General features: G+C 43.3%; 1 protein-coding gene across 2 annotated transcripts in view; it reads left to right on the plus strand.

The window, feature by feature from the left end:
- Nucleotides 1-14,334, plus strand: part of Lap1 (leucine rich repeat containing protein 7 lap1) — a 45,142-nt gene extending 30,808 nt beyond the window's left edge. Inside the window, exons 16-24 of one of the 2 annotated variants that reach the window (XM_037432436.2) lie at nucleotides 463-615; nucleotides 4,467-4,593; nucleotides 6,020-6,949; nucleotides 9,097-9,428; nucleotides 9,820-9,885; nucleotides 10,017-10,091; nucleotides 10,886-11,003; nucleotides 13,942-13,988; nucleotides 14,096-14,334. In XM_037432436.2, the coding sequence (XP_037288333.1) occupies nucleotides 463-615; nucleotides 4,467-4,593; nucleotides 6,020-6,949; nucleotides 9,097-9,428; nucleotides 9,820-9,885; nucleotides 10,017-10,091; nucleotides 10,886-10,987 (1,785 nt within the window). In that variant the 3' untranslated portion in view covers nucleotides 10,988-11,003; nucleotides 13,942-13,988; nucleotides 14,096-14,334. The remainder of the gene's footprint in view (nucleotides 1-462; nucleotides 616-4,466; nucleotides 4,594-6,019; nucleotides 6,950-9,096; nucleotides 9,429-9,819; nucleotides 9,886-10,016; nucleotides 10,092-10,885; nucleotides 11,004-13,941; nucleotides 13,989-14,095) is intronic. The other variant, XM_037432437.2, reaches the window with a different exon arrangement.
- Nucleotides 14,335-16,909: the final 2,575 nt, after the last annotated feature.

Here is a 16,909-nt window from a genome sequence, read left to right on the forward strand (position 1 = left end):
TCGTGCTGCTAAGAATTTCATCGTATCCATACTACTTGTAAAATGTTATGCCCCAACAAGGAATATTTATTTAGGTATTTTTTACATGTGAAAAGTTCTTTACTTTGATGTAGAGATGCGAAATGTAATCGGTAATATACAAGACATTGTCGCATTCTTTCTCATCACGTAATTGAACATGCCTGCAAGCTGCGTTTAAAAGACACCCCTTGTTTTGGCATAAAAAGTGCACGAAAGTTCTTCGTTATTGCTGTAGCATTTGTGTCATAATTACTGTACTACAGTTGAAACATAGAAGTTACGTCCCCCTATACCTTCCCTAGCTTCACTGTCAATTTCATTAGGTTCTTTCCATCGAGAAGAAACAAACCCTCAAACAGTCTCCCCTCTTTCATTTCTTACAGCTGTGCATATCAAACAGTCTGTTGGTGTTTTCAAGTGCATGCTATCTCCATGTTGCAGCCGACATCTCGCTTGGAGGGTTTCAGCAGGGCAGAGGTGCCTACCCCTGACAAGCAGCCACCCGAGGTGGTGGTTCGTGAGGCTAAGATTGTGCAGCCAACGTCACCCTCGGGGAACCCCCCCGATTTGGCGCAGGTGCACACCGACCCACCCGTAAGTTAGCACTTTCCTCAATCCACTAGAGATATAATTTCATTCAAGATGATGCACTGACTGTATGGTGGTATTATGCAAACTAAATGTGATACTGTTTAAGAGCAGCGTGTCACTTTGTGGTGACCTCGCTACTCACCGTAGTGGATGATCACTGCGGGTTCAGGCTTAGCGAGCCACAGGGCCACGTCTCTGTCCCATACTCATGTGTAGCGCACCGCTCTGCGCTTGCTCAACTAACAAAGCGTTTAGCGTGGCGCGGCAAAACAGACAGTGTTCGATTAACAGAAATACACAAACACTTTATTGCCTTTTGTGGCTCCCCGAACAACAGTACAATGTCCGCTCCTGGGACGCGGAGAGCAAAGGCTCCCACACGCGGACGCTCACGATAAGGGGAAACCGCGAGCACGTCGGAGCTGGCGATGGCGAGTTTTGACACGCTGGTCGGGGAAAGGTCCCTCGCGGCTATGCAGCGCACTCTCACGATGGCCTCTGGGGCTGGTCGGGAAAGTAAGGGCAAACCTCGTATGCGTAGGCCTACGGCAAGTGCCGCTTGGTATGGTGCGACCACTTCAAGCACTAGGCACCGCTGTTGGCTTAGCGTACAATGATGGTGAGCTTTAACACGCTGGTCGGGGAAAGGTCGGGGAAAGTTAGGGTAAACCCCGTACGCGTAGGCCTACGGCAAGTGCCGCTTGGTATGGTGCGACCACTTCAAGTACTAGGCACCGCGGTTGGCTTAGCGTACGGCGATGGCGAGCTTTGACACGCTGGCCGGGGAAAGGTCCGCTGTTGGCTTAGCGTACCGAAGCTAACACTCTGGTAAACTTGCCTGCCGGGGATGCCAAGGCACCCAGGCAGGCTACAGTCCGGCTGTTCCCAAAGGGGACGCGGACAAAAGAAACACGTGCTTACCAGGCGCTGACCAACGAAGGAGAGGCCCTTTCCGGCGCGCACGGGACTCGACCCCGCTCATTGTCGCAGCCCCTGAAAACACGTGCCGCGCCCGCGCGTGGCACCATCTATTGCCACGCGCCGTTACCAGAGCACGGGAAAAAAAAAGGGAGCGGCCGTACGGCGGAACGCCCATAAAATGGTTGCGGGAACGCCTTAGATCCCTACAACTTTTAAACTTCGCTGGCCCTAATCAACGAGCTGCAATCAGCACCATGTCAGCCTACTGTAAAATCCCGAGAAAGTGCCCCCATTGCAGCAAGTCTAAATTTGTGACAGAGTGGAGGGGGATGCTTTCCCGGAACAGTACCAGAATTCAAGATTGCAGCGACAAATTGTCACGCAAAGTTGGGTGCCCGTGTCATGGCTCCTTTAAAGCATGCTCATTAGCAAGACAGTTAGTTACACTCGGATCAGTGCAAAATTATCATTCAGTTACTGATGACGTGGCTTGTAAACATTCACTGCATTCACCAGCCAGATTCGAACTGCAGAGAAGTGTTTTTTCTTTCCAAACCACCATTGTGAATGTGTGTCACTCTCCCATTTGATGATTCTGGGCTTTTCTTGGTTTCAGCAGGAAATTTACAAGATGAGATAGATGCTATTGTTTTATAATTTTGTGTCTGTGTTGCGTGCTGAAGTTTCGAAATTGTGTGAATCAAAAATGTATCGTGTGTTCAAAGATCATGTCGTTATACTTGTACGATGCTGCTACGAAAAAGAGCACTGAGTGTGTGTTTACTGTCTTGCACTGTGTACCTTCACTCCTATGTAACACAGTTGCTCCTTGTAGCATATAGCTGTCCCGGAGGCACGGCTGACACTAATTGGTGCGGTGTGATAATATTGATAAAGCTGCATTCTTGCTTCTGCATGTAGAGATTTCACTCATTAAAGATGTTGACATGAGTGTGCTTAGTCTTACGTGCTTGTTTTATTGTTTGCCCAAGCATTGGCTCAAGTGACATTTCCTATTTAGCTTCTTTCATCGCTGTTTTATGTTTATGTGAATGCTAGTCAGTCTTAGCTTTTCATTAGAGAAGCAGAGCAGGATAGATCCAAGCTTCTCTTCAGATGGCTTTTGTGGACGATAGGTAGAGAGTTTAAAGGCGGATTCTTTTTAGCAGCATAGTATTACAAAATTGAATTATATTTAACTTGAAAGCGTGGCGATCTCAACTGTTTAATTTACAGCTGCTGTATCGCAGCTTGTGGTCCTTGCAGAGCCAGGGGGTTTGTGCTGTTGAGCTGCGTTCTTCAAGTGATTTAAGCATTTTATATGTGCCATTTATACACTCAGTATAATGAAAACTAACAGTGAATCATGCCAACGAAAGTAATAGAGGGTGTTATTAGAATTAATTGTTATGTAAATCTAGAGAAAGAAAGGTGGCTGAAAAAATGTAACTTTCCGCCGGCAGGAACCGAACCTGCGACCTTCGAATAACGCGTCCGATGCTCCACCACTGAGTTTGGCAGCAGTCATTCCCCCGACCACCTTGTAGGGTATATACGTGCATTTAAACATGGGCTCACCAGTCAAAATCACCGATTGCAGGAAAATTCGGGCTGACTGACGCTACCACGTTTAAATGCAGTAATTTGGGTTTATGGCACGATTTGTTGAGAGAAGAGCGAGCGATATCTAGCAGATTGAGCGGCCCAAGGCATAATTGTTCGAAACAAAGTCTTTGTGCCTCTATACTCTGGCGTTATTGACTGACTGGACGAATTTCAGGGGGGGGGGGGGGAGGCCTGTACCCCCCTTGCCTATGTGCCTGTGCTCACGTATATGGGACAATATGAAATTATGCAAGAATTCTAAGATATGAGTTTGGTGTCACGGGCCCTTTAATGGTTTATGTTTAATGGTTATGTTAGCACTGATTTTCTTCTTGGAACTTTCTTGCTCTGCTTACTCACTCATTAGCTGTGTTCGTGCTTCCTGTATTTGAATATTGACAGCTTTTTGTAGCTTAACGTAGCCTTATACTTTACCTGTATCACCTGAATAGGGCAGACGTTCATGCTCTGGCTGCTTTTCGTATGTTTAATAAGTGAAGGTGTATAATGGTGGCAAATGAAGTGCCACGATAGCTTTGAGGTGATGCTGCGGGACAGCTTGGGGTTTTGAACGACCGAGAATTTTCTTTCCTGATTTTATAGATTTCCTGATTTACCGAAAAAATTCAAGTGCCCTCATCACATCGTTAAATTGAGTTTCAACCGTAATAGTGTTCAAACGCTATTTCAGCCTCAGTCAGCGGCGCTTATGATAACATTTCAAAACAATTTTGCTTTTTTTTAAGTAGGGGATCCAGTTTTAGATCCGCATTAGCCATATATTGAATAATCGGATGGTAGAAGCAGCTTTACAGTAATACAGATTACATGATTTTCTATTCTTGATAATTGTTGGTATTGAATACACCAAAGCTTCATGTGAGTACATAACAAGTACGACTATGGCAATGCATATGTCAAAGCAATGACCCTCTTTAGAAAGTTGAGGAAATATGGTACGAAAATACGGTACCCTACCGCTCCTCCTCCCCGGGTCGTTAACCTTTTGCTAACAACACAAAAGCTTTTCGAAAAATTTCTGTGGGGTTGTCACGTCTCGTTGTGGCCTTTCAGCTTATGCATTGTTAATGAGGGACCTGTTGTCCAGGTGGCTTTGCTGGGGGACATACTGTCACTGGAAAGGAGGAGCACTGTCATACTGCTTTATCGTATTTGCTTATCATATTTTTGTAACTTCCCAAAAGACCCTAATGATAAGCGGGCAACTCAACTTGGAGGTGGCCTTCGTAACCTGATTAGCCTGATTGTGTTTCACTGTGCTGAATTTTTCATGCTGTTTCATGTGTTCTTTTTTCATTTGTATATAGCACGAGCCTTGCATATTAAGGCACCAGCAGGACAATAACACCGTGCCCACTGAAAGCTTTGCCTGTCACCAACCCACTCAAAGCTCGTTTGCAACAAACAACAACCTCCCAATGTGCACTGACCTAGGTAAATCATGCAGAAGGGCCACTTATGCGTTTGTTTGTGCTTCGTTGTTTACCCTTATTAATAAGTCATACTGCATGCATGTTGTTGTTTCAACACCATTCTGGGCTTAACAGTATTGTAGAACAATAATTTTCGCGGTTATAATTTAATGTGCCCCATTAAATGCTTGAAGCATCCAAAGCATGCTTAAACAAGGATAGTATGCAAATGAAGGCCTCTTCTTGCTGGAGTTGTCAAAATGTGATGATACCAAATGAACCTTTTATGATTAGAGTATCATGCACTGGGCACCACAGATGCCTTCAAATATTCCAACAGCACTTCGAAGTGTTCCTTAAAACGGCACTTTGGCATTTGGCTAAGAATTTTTAAACAACACTTTCAAGGCATATATGAGCTATATTTGTGTGCTAGAACAATCGAAAGTAGATGACACACACTCAGCAGCACATTGCCGCTCAACTATTACAACGAATGCCATTCAGTGCATTGGTGCCGAGAAGTTGTTTCACAATACAGCCCTTTCTTTAAACACCAGTGTACTATTTTGACAAGAAAGACAGTTACTGGCTTTTTTTTTCGTACACTGCAATGAAAAACTAACATGGTACAGTAAGTGTTTCACTGGCACTATCTCTTACTTCAGGGATGCATGCTTGTTTTTTCTGGTGTGTCATACTTATTTACTAACTTGACAGCACCATAGTGTGTCCTTGCTTGCTGCATGCCATTGTTTGTTGTAGCTAAGCAATCTCACCTTCTTGCAAAAGCTTCTTTGAAGAACATGCTGCGATATTACGTCTCACCTTTATTATGGGTTACGGGGCAGCTACAGGGGCCCTGAACACTGGAGCCTGCCAAATGGTATAAGATCACTACACAATTGAATGTATTACATAGGACGTGTTACCGAGATCATAATGTGATGAGATGAATATCACCACACTACACCTAATTAAGATGGATAATTAAGAGAAGTCAAAATTGTTTGAGCATAGTTTGAACTCAAAGCATCTTGAGTTTTGAAAATTGTTGCTTGACTACTAGCTTCATCAGATCATCACGCAAGAGCACATCACATCTTGGTCTTATGTCTCTTAATGCAGTGGGCATGCTGTGCATTCTTGCCGACGTCACGGCAAGTGCACTGCAGTAGTAAGGATCACGGAAAGCTCAAGTAACTGCACATGTGGCAACTACCTGTGAACTAAGTCTTTTATGAAATAGGGAATTGAAATTTTATCTTCTTTCATTTTGACGAGCTTACTGGTGAGGTTGGATAGCTACAGTAGTCACTCTGATCATAGTCGTTTTGCACAAAGTGTAAATTACCTTTCTGTCTGCTTTAGCAGTGGTTTTCCCGCTCTCTTCCTTTTTTTTTTTCTGTGACTAATATGAGGTGTATTTACCCACTTCCTCAATGCAGAAACCGTCAGAGCAGTAGCAAGCCGATCACCCAGCCCAGTACCTCACAATAGCTCTCACAACCTTGCCACACCTTCTCATCTTTACGCCAATCAGCAAACCCCAGCCGGGCTGCATGCAGCCAGTGCTGAGCACCCCTACCTTCATCATCAACATCATCCGCCTTCGCCACATCTCTCTTCAGCGGTAGCCCGAGCGCCACAAGGATCGATGCCGCCTGTTGCCGCCGTGCACAGCATGCCAGCACCACAATACAGCAACACCTTGCATCCGCATCACGCAAACATGCCGCCAACGCCTCACAACCCGGTGCCTTCGTGGGATCACGTGCGGCACCAACAGCAGCAACAGTACAGCGGAGACATGGCGGAGTTGCCACCAGGTCACGCGATAGCATCATCACCACACCGCATCCCACGACGCCCCATTGACAAGTATCCCCCTTCATCGAGAGCCAGTCTCGCAGAAAAATTCCAGCACCGGCTAATCTCGGAAGATTCACAAGAACAGCTGGGCTACAAAAGCGATCAAGAAACCTACGTCCAGCCGACCAGGCCTCTGTCGGCCGCTTATCATGACGGCTACTCTAGCGATTGGGACACAATGACTTTGCCCCGAGGACACTCCATATCCCATCCCCCTGATGGCAGCATTCAGTACTTTCGGGGGGCGCCCTGCTCGCCGGGCAGGACGCTTCCACGCCGAGGTTCGAGTCCCGTGTCACCCAGGGTCATGTCAAGGTCGCCACACAAGGTTGCCGGATCACCCGTTCAAACCTACACAGTCCAAGCACCGCATCCTTTGAAGCCTGTGGCGGGGATGGCCGATGGGACCGCCCTGTACCTCTTGCCCGAATATTGCGGGGATGTCAGGACTTCGAAAGAAGGCTACTGCTTGCCAGTGCGACGCAGCCCCCAACCTGGATGGGGACGTAAGTTTTCAAGGTCTCCTGCTCACTCCTCTGTAAATATTTGCCAATTTGAAACAATTTTTTGCCACTTCGCTCTCGAAAGCACGAAAGTAAACAGAGGAGCCAGATAGTTTTGCTTCCCACAAGTCCATGTAATAGGCCTAATTTCTTCAATTTCAGTTACTTGTGCATTTCTGTGCATTTCTGTTCATCATTGCATCATTTCTGTGCATTTCTGTGTATCTGGTTTCAGTCAATGTTATGAAATCTTGCTACTGTTTGCTACTGTCAGGCCCATAGCAAAATGGGGGGAGGGCAGCTCTTTTCTCTTTTTCTCGAAATTCAAACCAAGGGGTGTTTTACCAAGAATAAACAGTAAAAATGCGGGTTTTCAATGCCTTCAACAGCCCCCCCCCCCCCCCCCCCGCCTCCCAAAAAAAGATCCTTGGCTATGGGCCTAGAGCTTACTGTAAAAGCTTCAAGTAATGTTTTGTTTCATCAACCGTCCTGTTAAGTAGTTGACACACCTGTGATATAAATGTGGCATCGCGCATAAATTTTAAGTTGTTGGCACACCTGTGACACAAATGTGGCATTGCACATTGATTGTTTAAGTATTGCTGACAGTTAAATAAACTCAAATCTAACTGTTCAACATAATCATCGCTCCTCTTGATACTGTATTTTCTTACTGTTGAAATTAAGCTGTTGTAGGCAAAGCTTTACATGATTGGTTTCTGTGTATATATTAGAATCTAATGTCAACTATCTGACGAAAGTTCAGCTGATCAGGAAAAAATGCGGCTGGACATATTGTTGGGAAGCAGTGTGAAAGATGACGACAGAATGAGACACACAAATGACTACAAATATTGCTGTATTGAGTTGTTTGTATGCCTTACTCTGTCCTAATATTTCGCAGTGATCCCTACAATATGTTCCCCCACCTAGCCAACAAGTTAATCCCCCATGGCTAACGAAAACGCACACTTGCCAAATGAAGAAGCATGAAAAAACAGGATTTCTTGACGTTTTGACACTAAGTATGAGTGCCTTGTTCACAATGAACGAATATATGCTGGTGTATGCATAGAGTTTCATACAATAATACCTAGAGGGGAATCTGGCGCTAGTGTCTATGCAGGCTCTTCAGTGGCGCTTGTACCCACATGGGAATTATGAGAAGTACAGGCTTCAGACCTGCTTTCGATGGATTACGTTCTTGAGATTTGCGACGCTTCTTTTCCGAGTCTGAAACAAAATGATATGAGCTTAAATTTAATTGAAACTTGCTTCAATTATTTGTACAAAAACTTCATCGCAAAAATTTTTCGTGACCAGGCAGCAAAAGTGAAACCTGGGCAAATTCAACTATCAGGGTATGCATCGCTCTGCTGTTGCATTCCAGATTTGGCATCAAGATTTAATAAATTATTTTTTACAACACTTGAAAACAAACATGCTTGTTTTTCTCTCAAAAGTACGAATTATCTATTTATGGAAATAACAGCACAGTATCAAGTGAGAAACACTTAACGTTTCGTCTTCTGCGGTGCTACATGTGTCTGTCCAGGTGGTTTGCCCCCAACGCACCTCTGGTTCTGTTGTGAAGTCGAGTCAGCGAAGCGTGACGGCGCATCTACTTGGCTTCGTCATCATTTCCATTCGATTTAAAACGAGTTTAGGCATAATGTGCTCGTGAAAAAACATGAACAAAATACAATATTCTGCACTGGCATGAGACACTACATCTATGCACAGCGGTGAGTGGACGACGCTTCGTTTAAACGGTCAAATACGACTCGTAAAGCTCCAAAATCGCAGCAAACTTCAGACCTAGTGGTCTTCAGCCTCTTTGAACAACAAAGGTGCTGCTTCAGAGCTTTTTACCGCATCTCACTACCTGCGCTGCGCGAAGAATGAAACTGAAATTGTAGAAAAAAGTATGTAGACAGTTCGCTGGCTAACCCTATCCAATCCGAGGCCTGTACTTCTCATAATTCCCATGCGGGTACACGATCACAGCGCCAGATTCATCTCTAGGTATTATTGTATGAAACTCTATGGGTGTATGTCTTCTTCAGCCATATTTCAATCTAGTTTTGTTGTCACCGTCTTGTTATCCAGTGCACCTTGTTTTTGGCACAATATGCAATGCCTTTGCGCAGCAGCAGCTGAGAAGTTGGCTCCGCATGCGGAGAGCGAAGACCTTCCACCATCTCAGTCAAGCTCTTCACTATCGTCGTCTCTGTGTCTACCGAGCGAGGATCCATCTAGCCTAACCTCGGAGGGCGTCACTCCAGAAGGTGCTCCTGCCCCTGGGGCCCCCTGCTTCAGGGCAGCCCCAGAGCAGTGCGAGCAGCCAGCACCACCCTTGCCCCCACGGCCCCGAGCACATTCGGGTGAGGGCAGTGCAACAGCCCCGACACCACCACCCAAGCCAGAGTTCCTGCTCCAGCGAAGTGTTTCCAGTCGCTCAACAGATGCACAGGAGCACCAGGTTTGTGTGCATTTGGTGTGCAGTGCAAATTTTTGTTACAGTATGCACCAGTTTACGGGCATACTGCAAGCACAGAATGAGAATGACAATTTGGAAGTAATTTACAGATTTTTGCTTTTGCTGTATTAAACTTGCATGATATAGATGTAAATTTGGGGCATGCACCTTAATCAGGGCCCACATCACGTTTTGTTGTGTGATTTTTTATGCTTCGACATTGCACTTTCAACTAATTGCACCTAAAAGGTCGTGTTCTCATGTTTCACTCTGTGAGAATGGTAACAAGCTGTGTGACCATCTAGATTTCTGGGTCAATGTACTGTTCATGTGTAAATAACTGCTTCTTATCAGCTATATACTCTTGTCTTTTTATACTCATTTCTTATTTTAGAATGAGATCGTGTTGGACAAAGGATCAGATGCAGATTTTGTTCTGGAAAACAGGCCAACATCATCGGTATGATATTTTTTTACGATGCCTTATGTATTTTTTATTTATGTTATTCTTTTATTATAGCATTACATGTTTCAACGACATTGTTTTGTTTCCTAACTTATCATTGCCTCTTTGTTCTTTTTTTTTTACAGGGTGTATTTGTAAAGGAGGTCAACCCACAAGGAACAGCAGTAGGGAAGCTACAAGTTGGGGACAAAATACTGAAGGTTGGTTGCCATTATTCCCCACCCTCGGTTGGTGTCTGAGCACTACAGTCAAGAGGGAATTTCCTTAGACTGTGGGCACTGCCAATGTCGTTGCCAAAGTTATAAGAGACTATATAAACATTTGTAGAAAATCTCCACATGATGTGATATCAGGCAGGGTAACTGTTCTGATAACAGCAAGGTTACAAAATTGCAAGTTTATCGAGCTGTTGACATTATAGGTCATGCCTCTGCGATATACAGTAAAATCTATTTTTTTAATGTATCTGTTCATTTCATTTCATCGTGATAAACAGTGCCATCGACGATCGGAACAGTGTTAAATCATGCCATTATATAAAAAAATTAATGACACAATAAAATTCGAAACATATTTTACCATGCTAAACAAATGCGAGCAGCGCGAGCGTGGATAACGTCAATCAAAATTCACAAGTCGCACCTTTTGCGACAGAGTTTTAAATAAGTTCTAAAATGCGTGTTGATACTTTATTATTGCAACAAAATTGTTCATTCAAAAGTCACTTTCATCAACATTATCAGGTCAAGTGGCAGCATACTTAGACATAAGGCAGCTGTACTGAAAAAAATATAATTCGGGAACTTAATGGCTTAACTAATGAATGTCATTTCTTGTGCCCGTGTGGTACGTCTACTAAACACTACTAAATGCATTATTTTGCTGAGTCGTCATAACTTGGCAATGCTTTTCCTATTCTCAGTGGCATAAGCCGATGAATGGTGCATAGTACTACGTCTACCTGAGCAACATGCATTGTAACTTCGTTTTTCAGGTGGATGACCTGGATGTTTCTAATGCCGAGGTTAATTATGCCCTGGGAGCACTTGTCAGTGCTGGTTCCAAAGTCAGGCTAACTCTGCTGCGACAGCAATGACGGTAAAATTATTTATGTAAGTATATGTCCTTTTATTGGTCATGTGGTCATGCAACCAGAAGTCAGTGTGCTAATGATAAAGAGATCTGGGGAGGGTAAGGACCATGGTGGGGAGTGAGTTGATGATATGTGGGGTTCAACGTCTCAAACCCACCTTATGATTATGACAGGCGCCGTAGTGGAGGGCTCCGGAAATTTTGACCCCCTGGGGTTCTTTAACGTGCACCCAAATCTGAGCACACGGGCCTACAACATTTCCGCCTCCATCGGAAATGCAGCCGCCGCAGCCGGGTTTCGATCCCGCGACCTGCGGGTCAGCAGCCGAGTACCTTCGCCACTAGACCACCGCGGCGGGGCGGTGGGGAGTGAGTCCTGAAGTGATGAACTCACTAGCTTCACAGGAACATCTGGAAAGATGTCAGATCTCTTCTACAATGCAGCACCCCATTTTTCTAATCAAATGATGAATTCTGTTAGGTTCACTTCATCAATTTGGCGTCTTTAAATCTAAAAACATTGAACGCGCTTTGCTGTTTTAGATTTTTTAATGGCCATCTTATTCATGTGCTCAACAGCTACTAGGGATCAAAGTTTGTAAGTTAAATAATCTGTGTTAATAACCTAGTTTACATTATATAAAAAGTTAGTAAGCTAGCATAAACATGCTTTACATAAAATAAATGTCTGGAGGCCTGTCTCATAGTAAGAGACAAATATATTGGCTCTTTCCAGCACGATGGGTCACCCCAGATAACCACCTTTCTTCATTTTTTTTTTCTTGAAACACGTGAGCCCCGAAGTCAGATTTTAAAATAGCACATATTTTAATGCATTTAGCGATCTGACAGATATGATGCGATTTCGTTTTGGCTTCAATGTGACATGTTACGTTTGCTTTCTTCCGGCTGCCGTCGTCCTCAAGGTGCGCTAGACGGTATACCCAAGATATTTTTAGAGATATTTAAGTATGTGCTGCTCCTACTATGTTCATAGTGCAGAATAGCATGTTGTATGAGTAGGTAACGCCAAAGGCTATATAAATGAAGGGCTGTACTTTCACCAAAAGTGACTAGTAGACCCTCGCTGCCTGGTGATCACCTCACGTGACCACCTTAAATCTGTTGAACTAAAATTGCCGATTCCTTGTTTTTTTTGCAAGAAAATCATTTTCTGTAAAATATATCGTCGTTTTTTTTCAATAAAACTTCTTTTCTTGTCAATAATGAAGTTCTGTGCTTGAAAGAGGTTAGAGACTGCAGGAAATTAGTGGACATATTTATTGCTTCGTTCGTGAGATTATAAAATCCTTGAACAGGGGATACTATTGAGAACTGACAGACAATGATGCCAAGGAAAGTATAGGGGGTGTTATTAGAAGTAAATGTTATGTAAATGTGAAGAGAGAAAGTTGACGAAAAGATAACTTGCCGCCGGCAGGAACTGAACTTTTGAATGGCGTGTCCGATGCTCTACCAACTGAGCTATGGCGGCACTCATCGCTCTGTTCACTTTATAAGGGGTATATATACACATTAAACGAGGGAGCAATGGGACCAGTGGCCACTCGCCGTAATGGCTACTGGTGACTCTGACTGACGCTCCCACGTGTAATGCACATACAATGTCTGTTAGAAAAGTATCCGACCTTATTTTTTTTGCGAGCACCTGATGGATTTGAAACAAGCGCGTTTGCATCAGCTGACCTAGAATCTTTGTGCGCATGCGTGAATTTTTTCCCGCCTGCCAATAACGTCAGTCGCCGGGACGCAGCATTTGAGTGAGGTGGTGCACAGTGCTCTTGTCGGTTTTTTATTTCAAGGAAAATGACGAAGAGACTCAAGCAGCGCTACTGCATCAAATTTTGCCAGAGACTGGGCAACAGCCAAGTGTAAGCCATTGGGAACATCAAGACGGCTTTCGTTGACGACGCTATGAGCCGCACGTAGATTAAGGAGTGGTACAACCGGTTTAAAGACGGCCACACATTGGTGGAGAGCTAGCCATGCTTTGGTCGGCTATCAACTTGTCGAAATGACCAGGTCATTGCCGAAGTGAACGCTGTGGTGATGCGGGACTGTCATGTGACTATTCAGGAAATTGTAGAAATGGTGGGCATAAGGACTTTCTCTGCACATTTCATTATGGCTGGAGATTTGGCCATGAATAGAGTTGCGGTGAAATTCGTGCCAAAACTGCTCACGGTGGAGCAAAAGCAACTTCATGTTGAAGTCTCGCAAGACAGCTGGATTTCACAAGCAGTGACCCTATCTTCATGAACACTATCATCACTGGTGACGAGCCCTGGGTGTACGGGTGCGATTCGTTAACCAAATCCCAGTCGTCACAGTGGAAGCATTCCACGTCACCAAGACCAAAGAAGGCCCGCCGAGTGTCCAGCAACGTCAAAAGTATACTGAGTGCCCTCTTTCACTCCCAAGGTGTGGTACACCTTGAGTACGCACCACGGAGTCAAACAATCACCAAAGAGTACTACAAGGATGTCTAACAGACCTAGTATATACCCAATGAAGTTGACGGATGGATGAGCGCAGTCGTAGCTCAGTGGTAGAGCATCGGATGCATTATTCAAAGTTTGCAGGTCCAGTCCCTGTATGGGGCAAGTTATTTTTTTGTGCACCTTTATTTCTTCACTTGTACATTACAATTACTTCTAGTAACACCCCCTATATTTTCTTTGGCATAATTGCCTGTTAGTTCTCATTAGTATTGTCAAGAAAAAAAAAAACGAGCCTTTAAGGTTACATTTGTATCATTGAACGAAGGATGTCCCTAGACCAAAGTTTTGGTCAAAACTTTTATCTTCTTCAAGGCAGCAGTTGCTAAATCCTGGTTTTTAATAATTTTCTGCTATTGTTGTAGTTCATATTTTTATGCTTTCCTTTCTGTTTGACTGTTCTCAGAACTTATCGGCATAATGTGGTGATCATTTACAGGTACTTAGCAAAGTGGTCCCTAAAGCATTGGCCATTACGCAAACATTGTGAGTTTTTTGTTAAAATCTTCTTGAGTAATTCATTCATGAGTCTAGTGTATTTCTAAAATGCAGTTTGTCCTACATGCACGTGTTTTACGTTCCTTGTCATGCAGGGATTCCCTCGGGGTAGTCATCACTTTGGCCCTTCACCAAAGCATTGTGGAAATTGTGGAAATGCTACCGGATAGTGGCGATATGTGTGCACAAAAACCGGCTGGCACAAGCTCAACGATGAACAAATGCAATTTTTGCTCCATTCTTTTTTCTTATCATCTCGCGTGGATTCTACTACCGTTTTATGCACTGAAGCACATTTTCATAGGCTACTGACCTCCACATGAAAAATGGCATACTGTTGTGAGGTGGTGTGCAGCAAAACGCGTCGCGTGTTGTCATGGCGGAGGTGCTTTCCTTGACGTTTGTCCACGACGTACCTGACCGACGTTCGTACAGTTTGAGAAATGCATTTAGCGCAAGACTGGTGCATTTCGGCTCTGGGTTGTTGGATGCTGGTCACTTAAGATAGCCGTAAAACGAGCTCAGGAGAAGCTGACCAAAGTAGCAGTGTTGTTTCATAAACTTTGGAATGTCTGAGAGCTTGACTGCGCTGATGTTGCATGTCTCTTGCCCATGCATTGTTTTTTGCGGAGGAGCGTTGTGTTGGGGATTGCTGCTCACAAGCTAGTGTCACTACCCTTGCCTTTTGTTTTCTTACTTTTCGAGCTCTTGGAAATGTTTAGTTATGTTACTTAGTGAGGCGCATTAAGCACCGGTTTATTCACTACAAAGAGGAGAGGTGCTAATATTGTTTGGATGCGTCAAGCTGGAATGAAAACTCGTTCATTTACAGTGTCACAATTGTCTGTTACAGACTGCTGGAACAATGTATTTACATCACGTTAAGAAAAAATTCAGAGAAATATAAACATTGCACCAGTGAGCAAGCTCTCTGGCTGATGTAGTATGCCTCACGGTCAGTAACCTAGCCGTTTAGAGGACATCACCAAGTGCATCAGCAGGACTATTTTGTTAAGATGTGGAGACCATTGGCGGCCGTGCTTCGGTGATCTGGGCAGGGCCTCTCCTGCTTTGTTAACTTTTATCTATAACAACTATATAGCTGAATTCAGCAATGACCTCTTTTATTCGTTGACTCCAGTGAGCAAGTTTTAAGACTATGCAAGCAAGAACATATTAGCTTTTGGCATACTCTCAACAATAGTATCGAAAGTAGTGAATTGGATTCATGACTGTCTATTGGATTGAACTCAACATGTGCTAATGAAAGTTCTTGGTCTGATGGAAGCAGTGTATCTGCCAGTGTCCCCTGGGGTTTTGTTTTGTGGCCCCCTATTGTTACAGCTTTATTTCAGTGATATTGTTTATAGAATTCAACGCACTGTGTGACTGTACACAGATGACTGTGTCATTCAAGGAATGTTAAAGATGATTTCAAAGTGCCATCTTGAAACATGATTTGGGTGGTGTATAGCACTGGTTTGAAAAATGAAAAATGCATTTCAATCCTTTAAAGTCCCAATTTTTATAATTTACATGTGGGCACTTACGTTTTATGCATTTACAATATTGCAACTGCTGATCTAAAGAAAGTATACTTGTCTCTAATTATCTTGGCATGACTTTTCGCAAAATATAGCATGTACTACTCATACCAAACCAGTAACAACCAAAATTTATGAAATGGTAAAATTACTAAGATGTAGCCAATGTTCAGGGCTTTTTTTACCTTACATAAATGTGATCACTTCTCGAGTACACCTGTGTGGTATGGTATCTGCCTACAATTACACCATCATCATCTTATTATAGTATGTGCAAAGCCAAGCCGTTAAATTCATCATAAGTAAATACGAACTGGAGATCAGTTTTGCAGTTGTCAAGCGAAGCTTAGTCTGGCCTGGTCTTCAACAAAGGAGGCCAAAAAGAAAGCTTGATCAGTTTGAAGTTCACTTACATCGAGAAACATAACGTTTTAAAGTTGCATTGTTTGCCAGTTTTGTAATCTTTATTTTTGCATTGTGACCAGGCATTGAAATAAGAGAAATACAGTGTTTTTTATAGGTGTTTTTCAAGGCTTTCTTTCTGACACGCATTTGGTGAATAGAACAGACTGTTCGAAGGTACTTAGTGATACGTGGTGGGAAAAAGTGTACCATCAATTTTTGGTGAACATCTCATAATTTTTTCCCTAAATAATTTACTTTAATTTGGACATGTGGCACACCTTTACCACAATTTATGCTTCGAGTATATCTCGCACATGGTTTTCTTGTTATTTATTATCCACTGTTTTCCTTGCAATAACATCTTCCTATGCACTGTAAGAAATTGCATAAAAATTGGTGAATATATTTCAAGGGTTTCTTTAAATGATTGTTGCCTCTAGTTAACTTGCCTGTCATGCTGATTGTAAATTGTCTGGGCACACAATATTCTTTGGGGGTATGTTTAAACACACTTACCGTATGTAAATATGTTTAAAACTGTAAACCAGACACTGGTAAAAAAGGCACGCAGCATAGAACTTGTGTAGGTTCTGCACATTTTCATCCATTTCCAGCGAGCTCTTTTTAAATTTGCTCACACATTATCCAATGTTTGTAATGAAGCATTACCTACATTTTCAACTTAAATCAAGTGCTTTTTGCATAGAATCTGTATGAAATGTAATATTTGTCATAGACTGCTTTTGAATGCCCTATTTTCTTGCTATCTCAAATTCATTTGGTCTCTAGCTCTGTAAGGTTAACAGGGCGGAAAGGCCGCACAATTATCTCTTGCATATTGACGCACACTCATTACTTGAGAAATGCAGGGATTGGTGCACTTTCATATTTATTTCGATTGCTACCAAGAATCTCGTTTGCTTGCAATATGCCACTTGTGCAGCGAGTTGTATTGTACAC

This window comes from Rhipicephalus microplus, chromosome 10, assembly GCF_043290135.1.
Source record: "Rhipicephalus microplus isolate Deutch F79 chromosome 10, USDA_Rmic, whole genome shotgun sequence".
Taxonomy (NCBI): domain Eukaryota; kingdom Metazoa; phylum Arthropoda; class Arachnida; order Ixodida; family Ixodidae; genus Rhipicephalus; species Rhipicephalus microplus.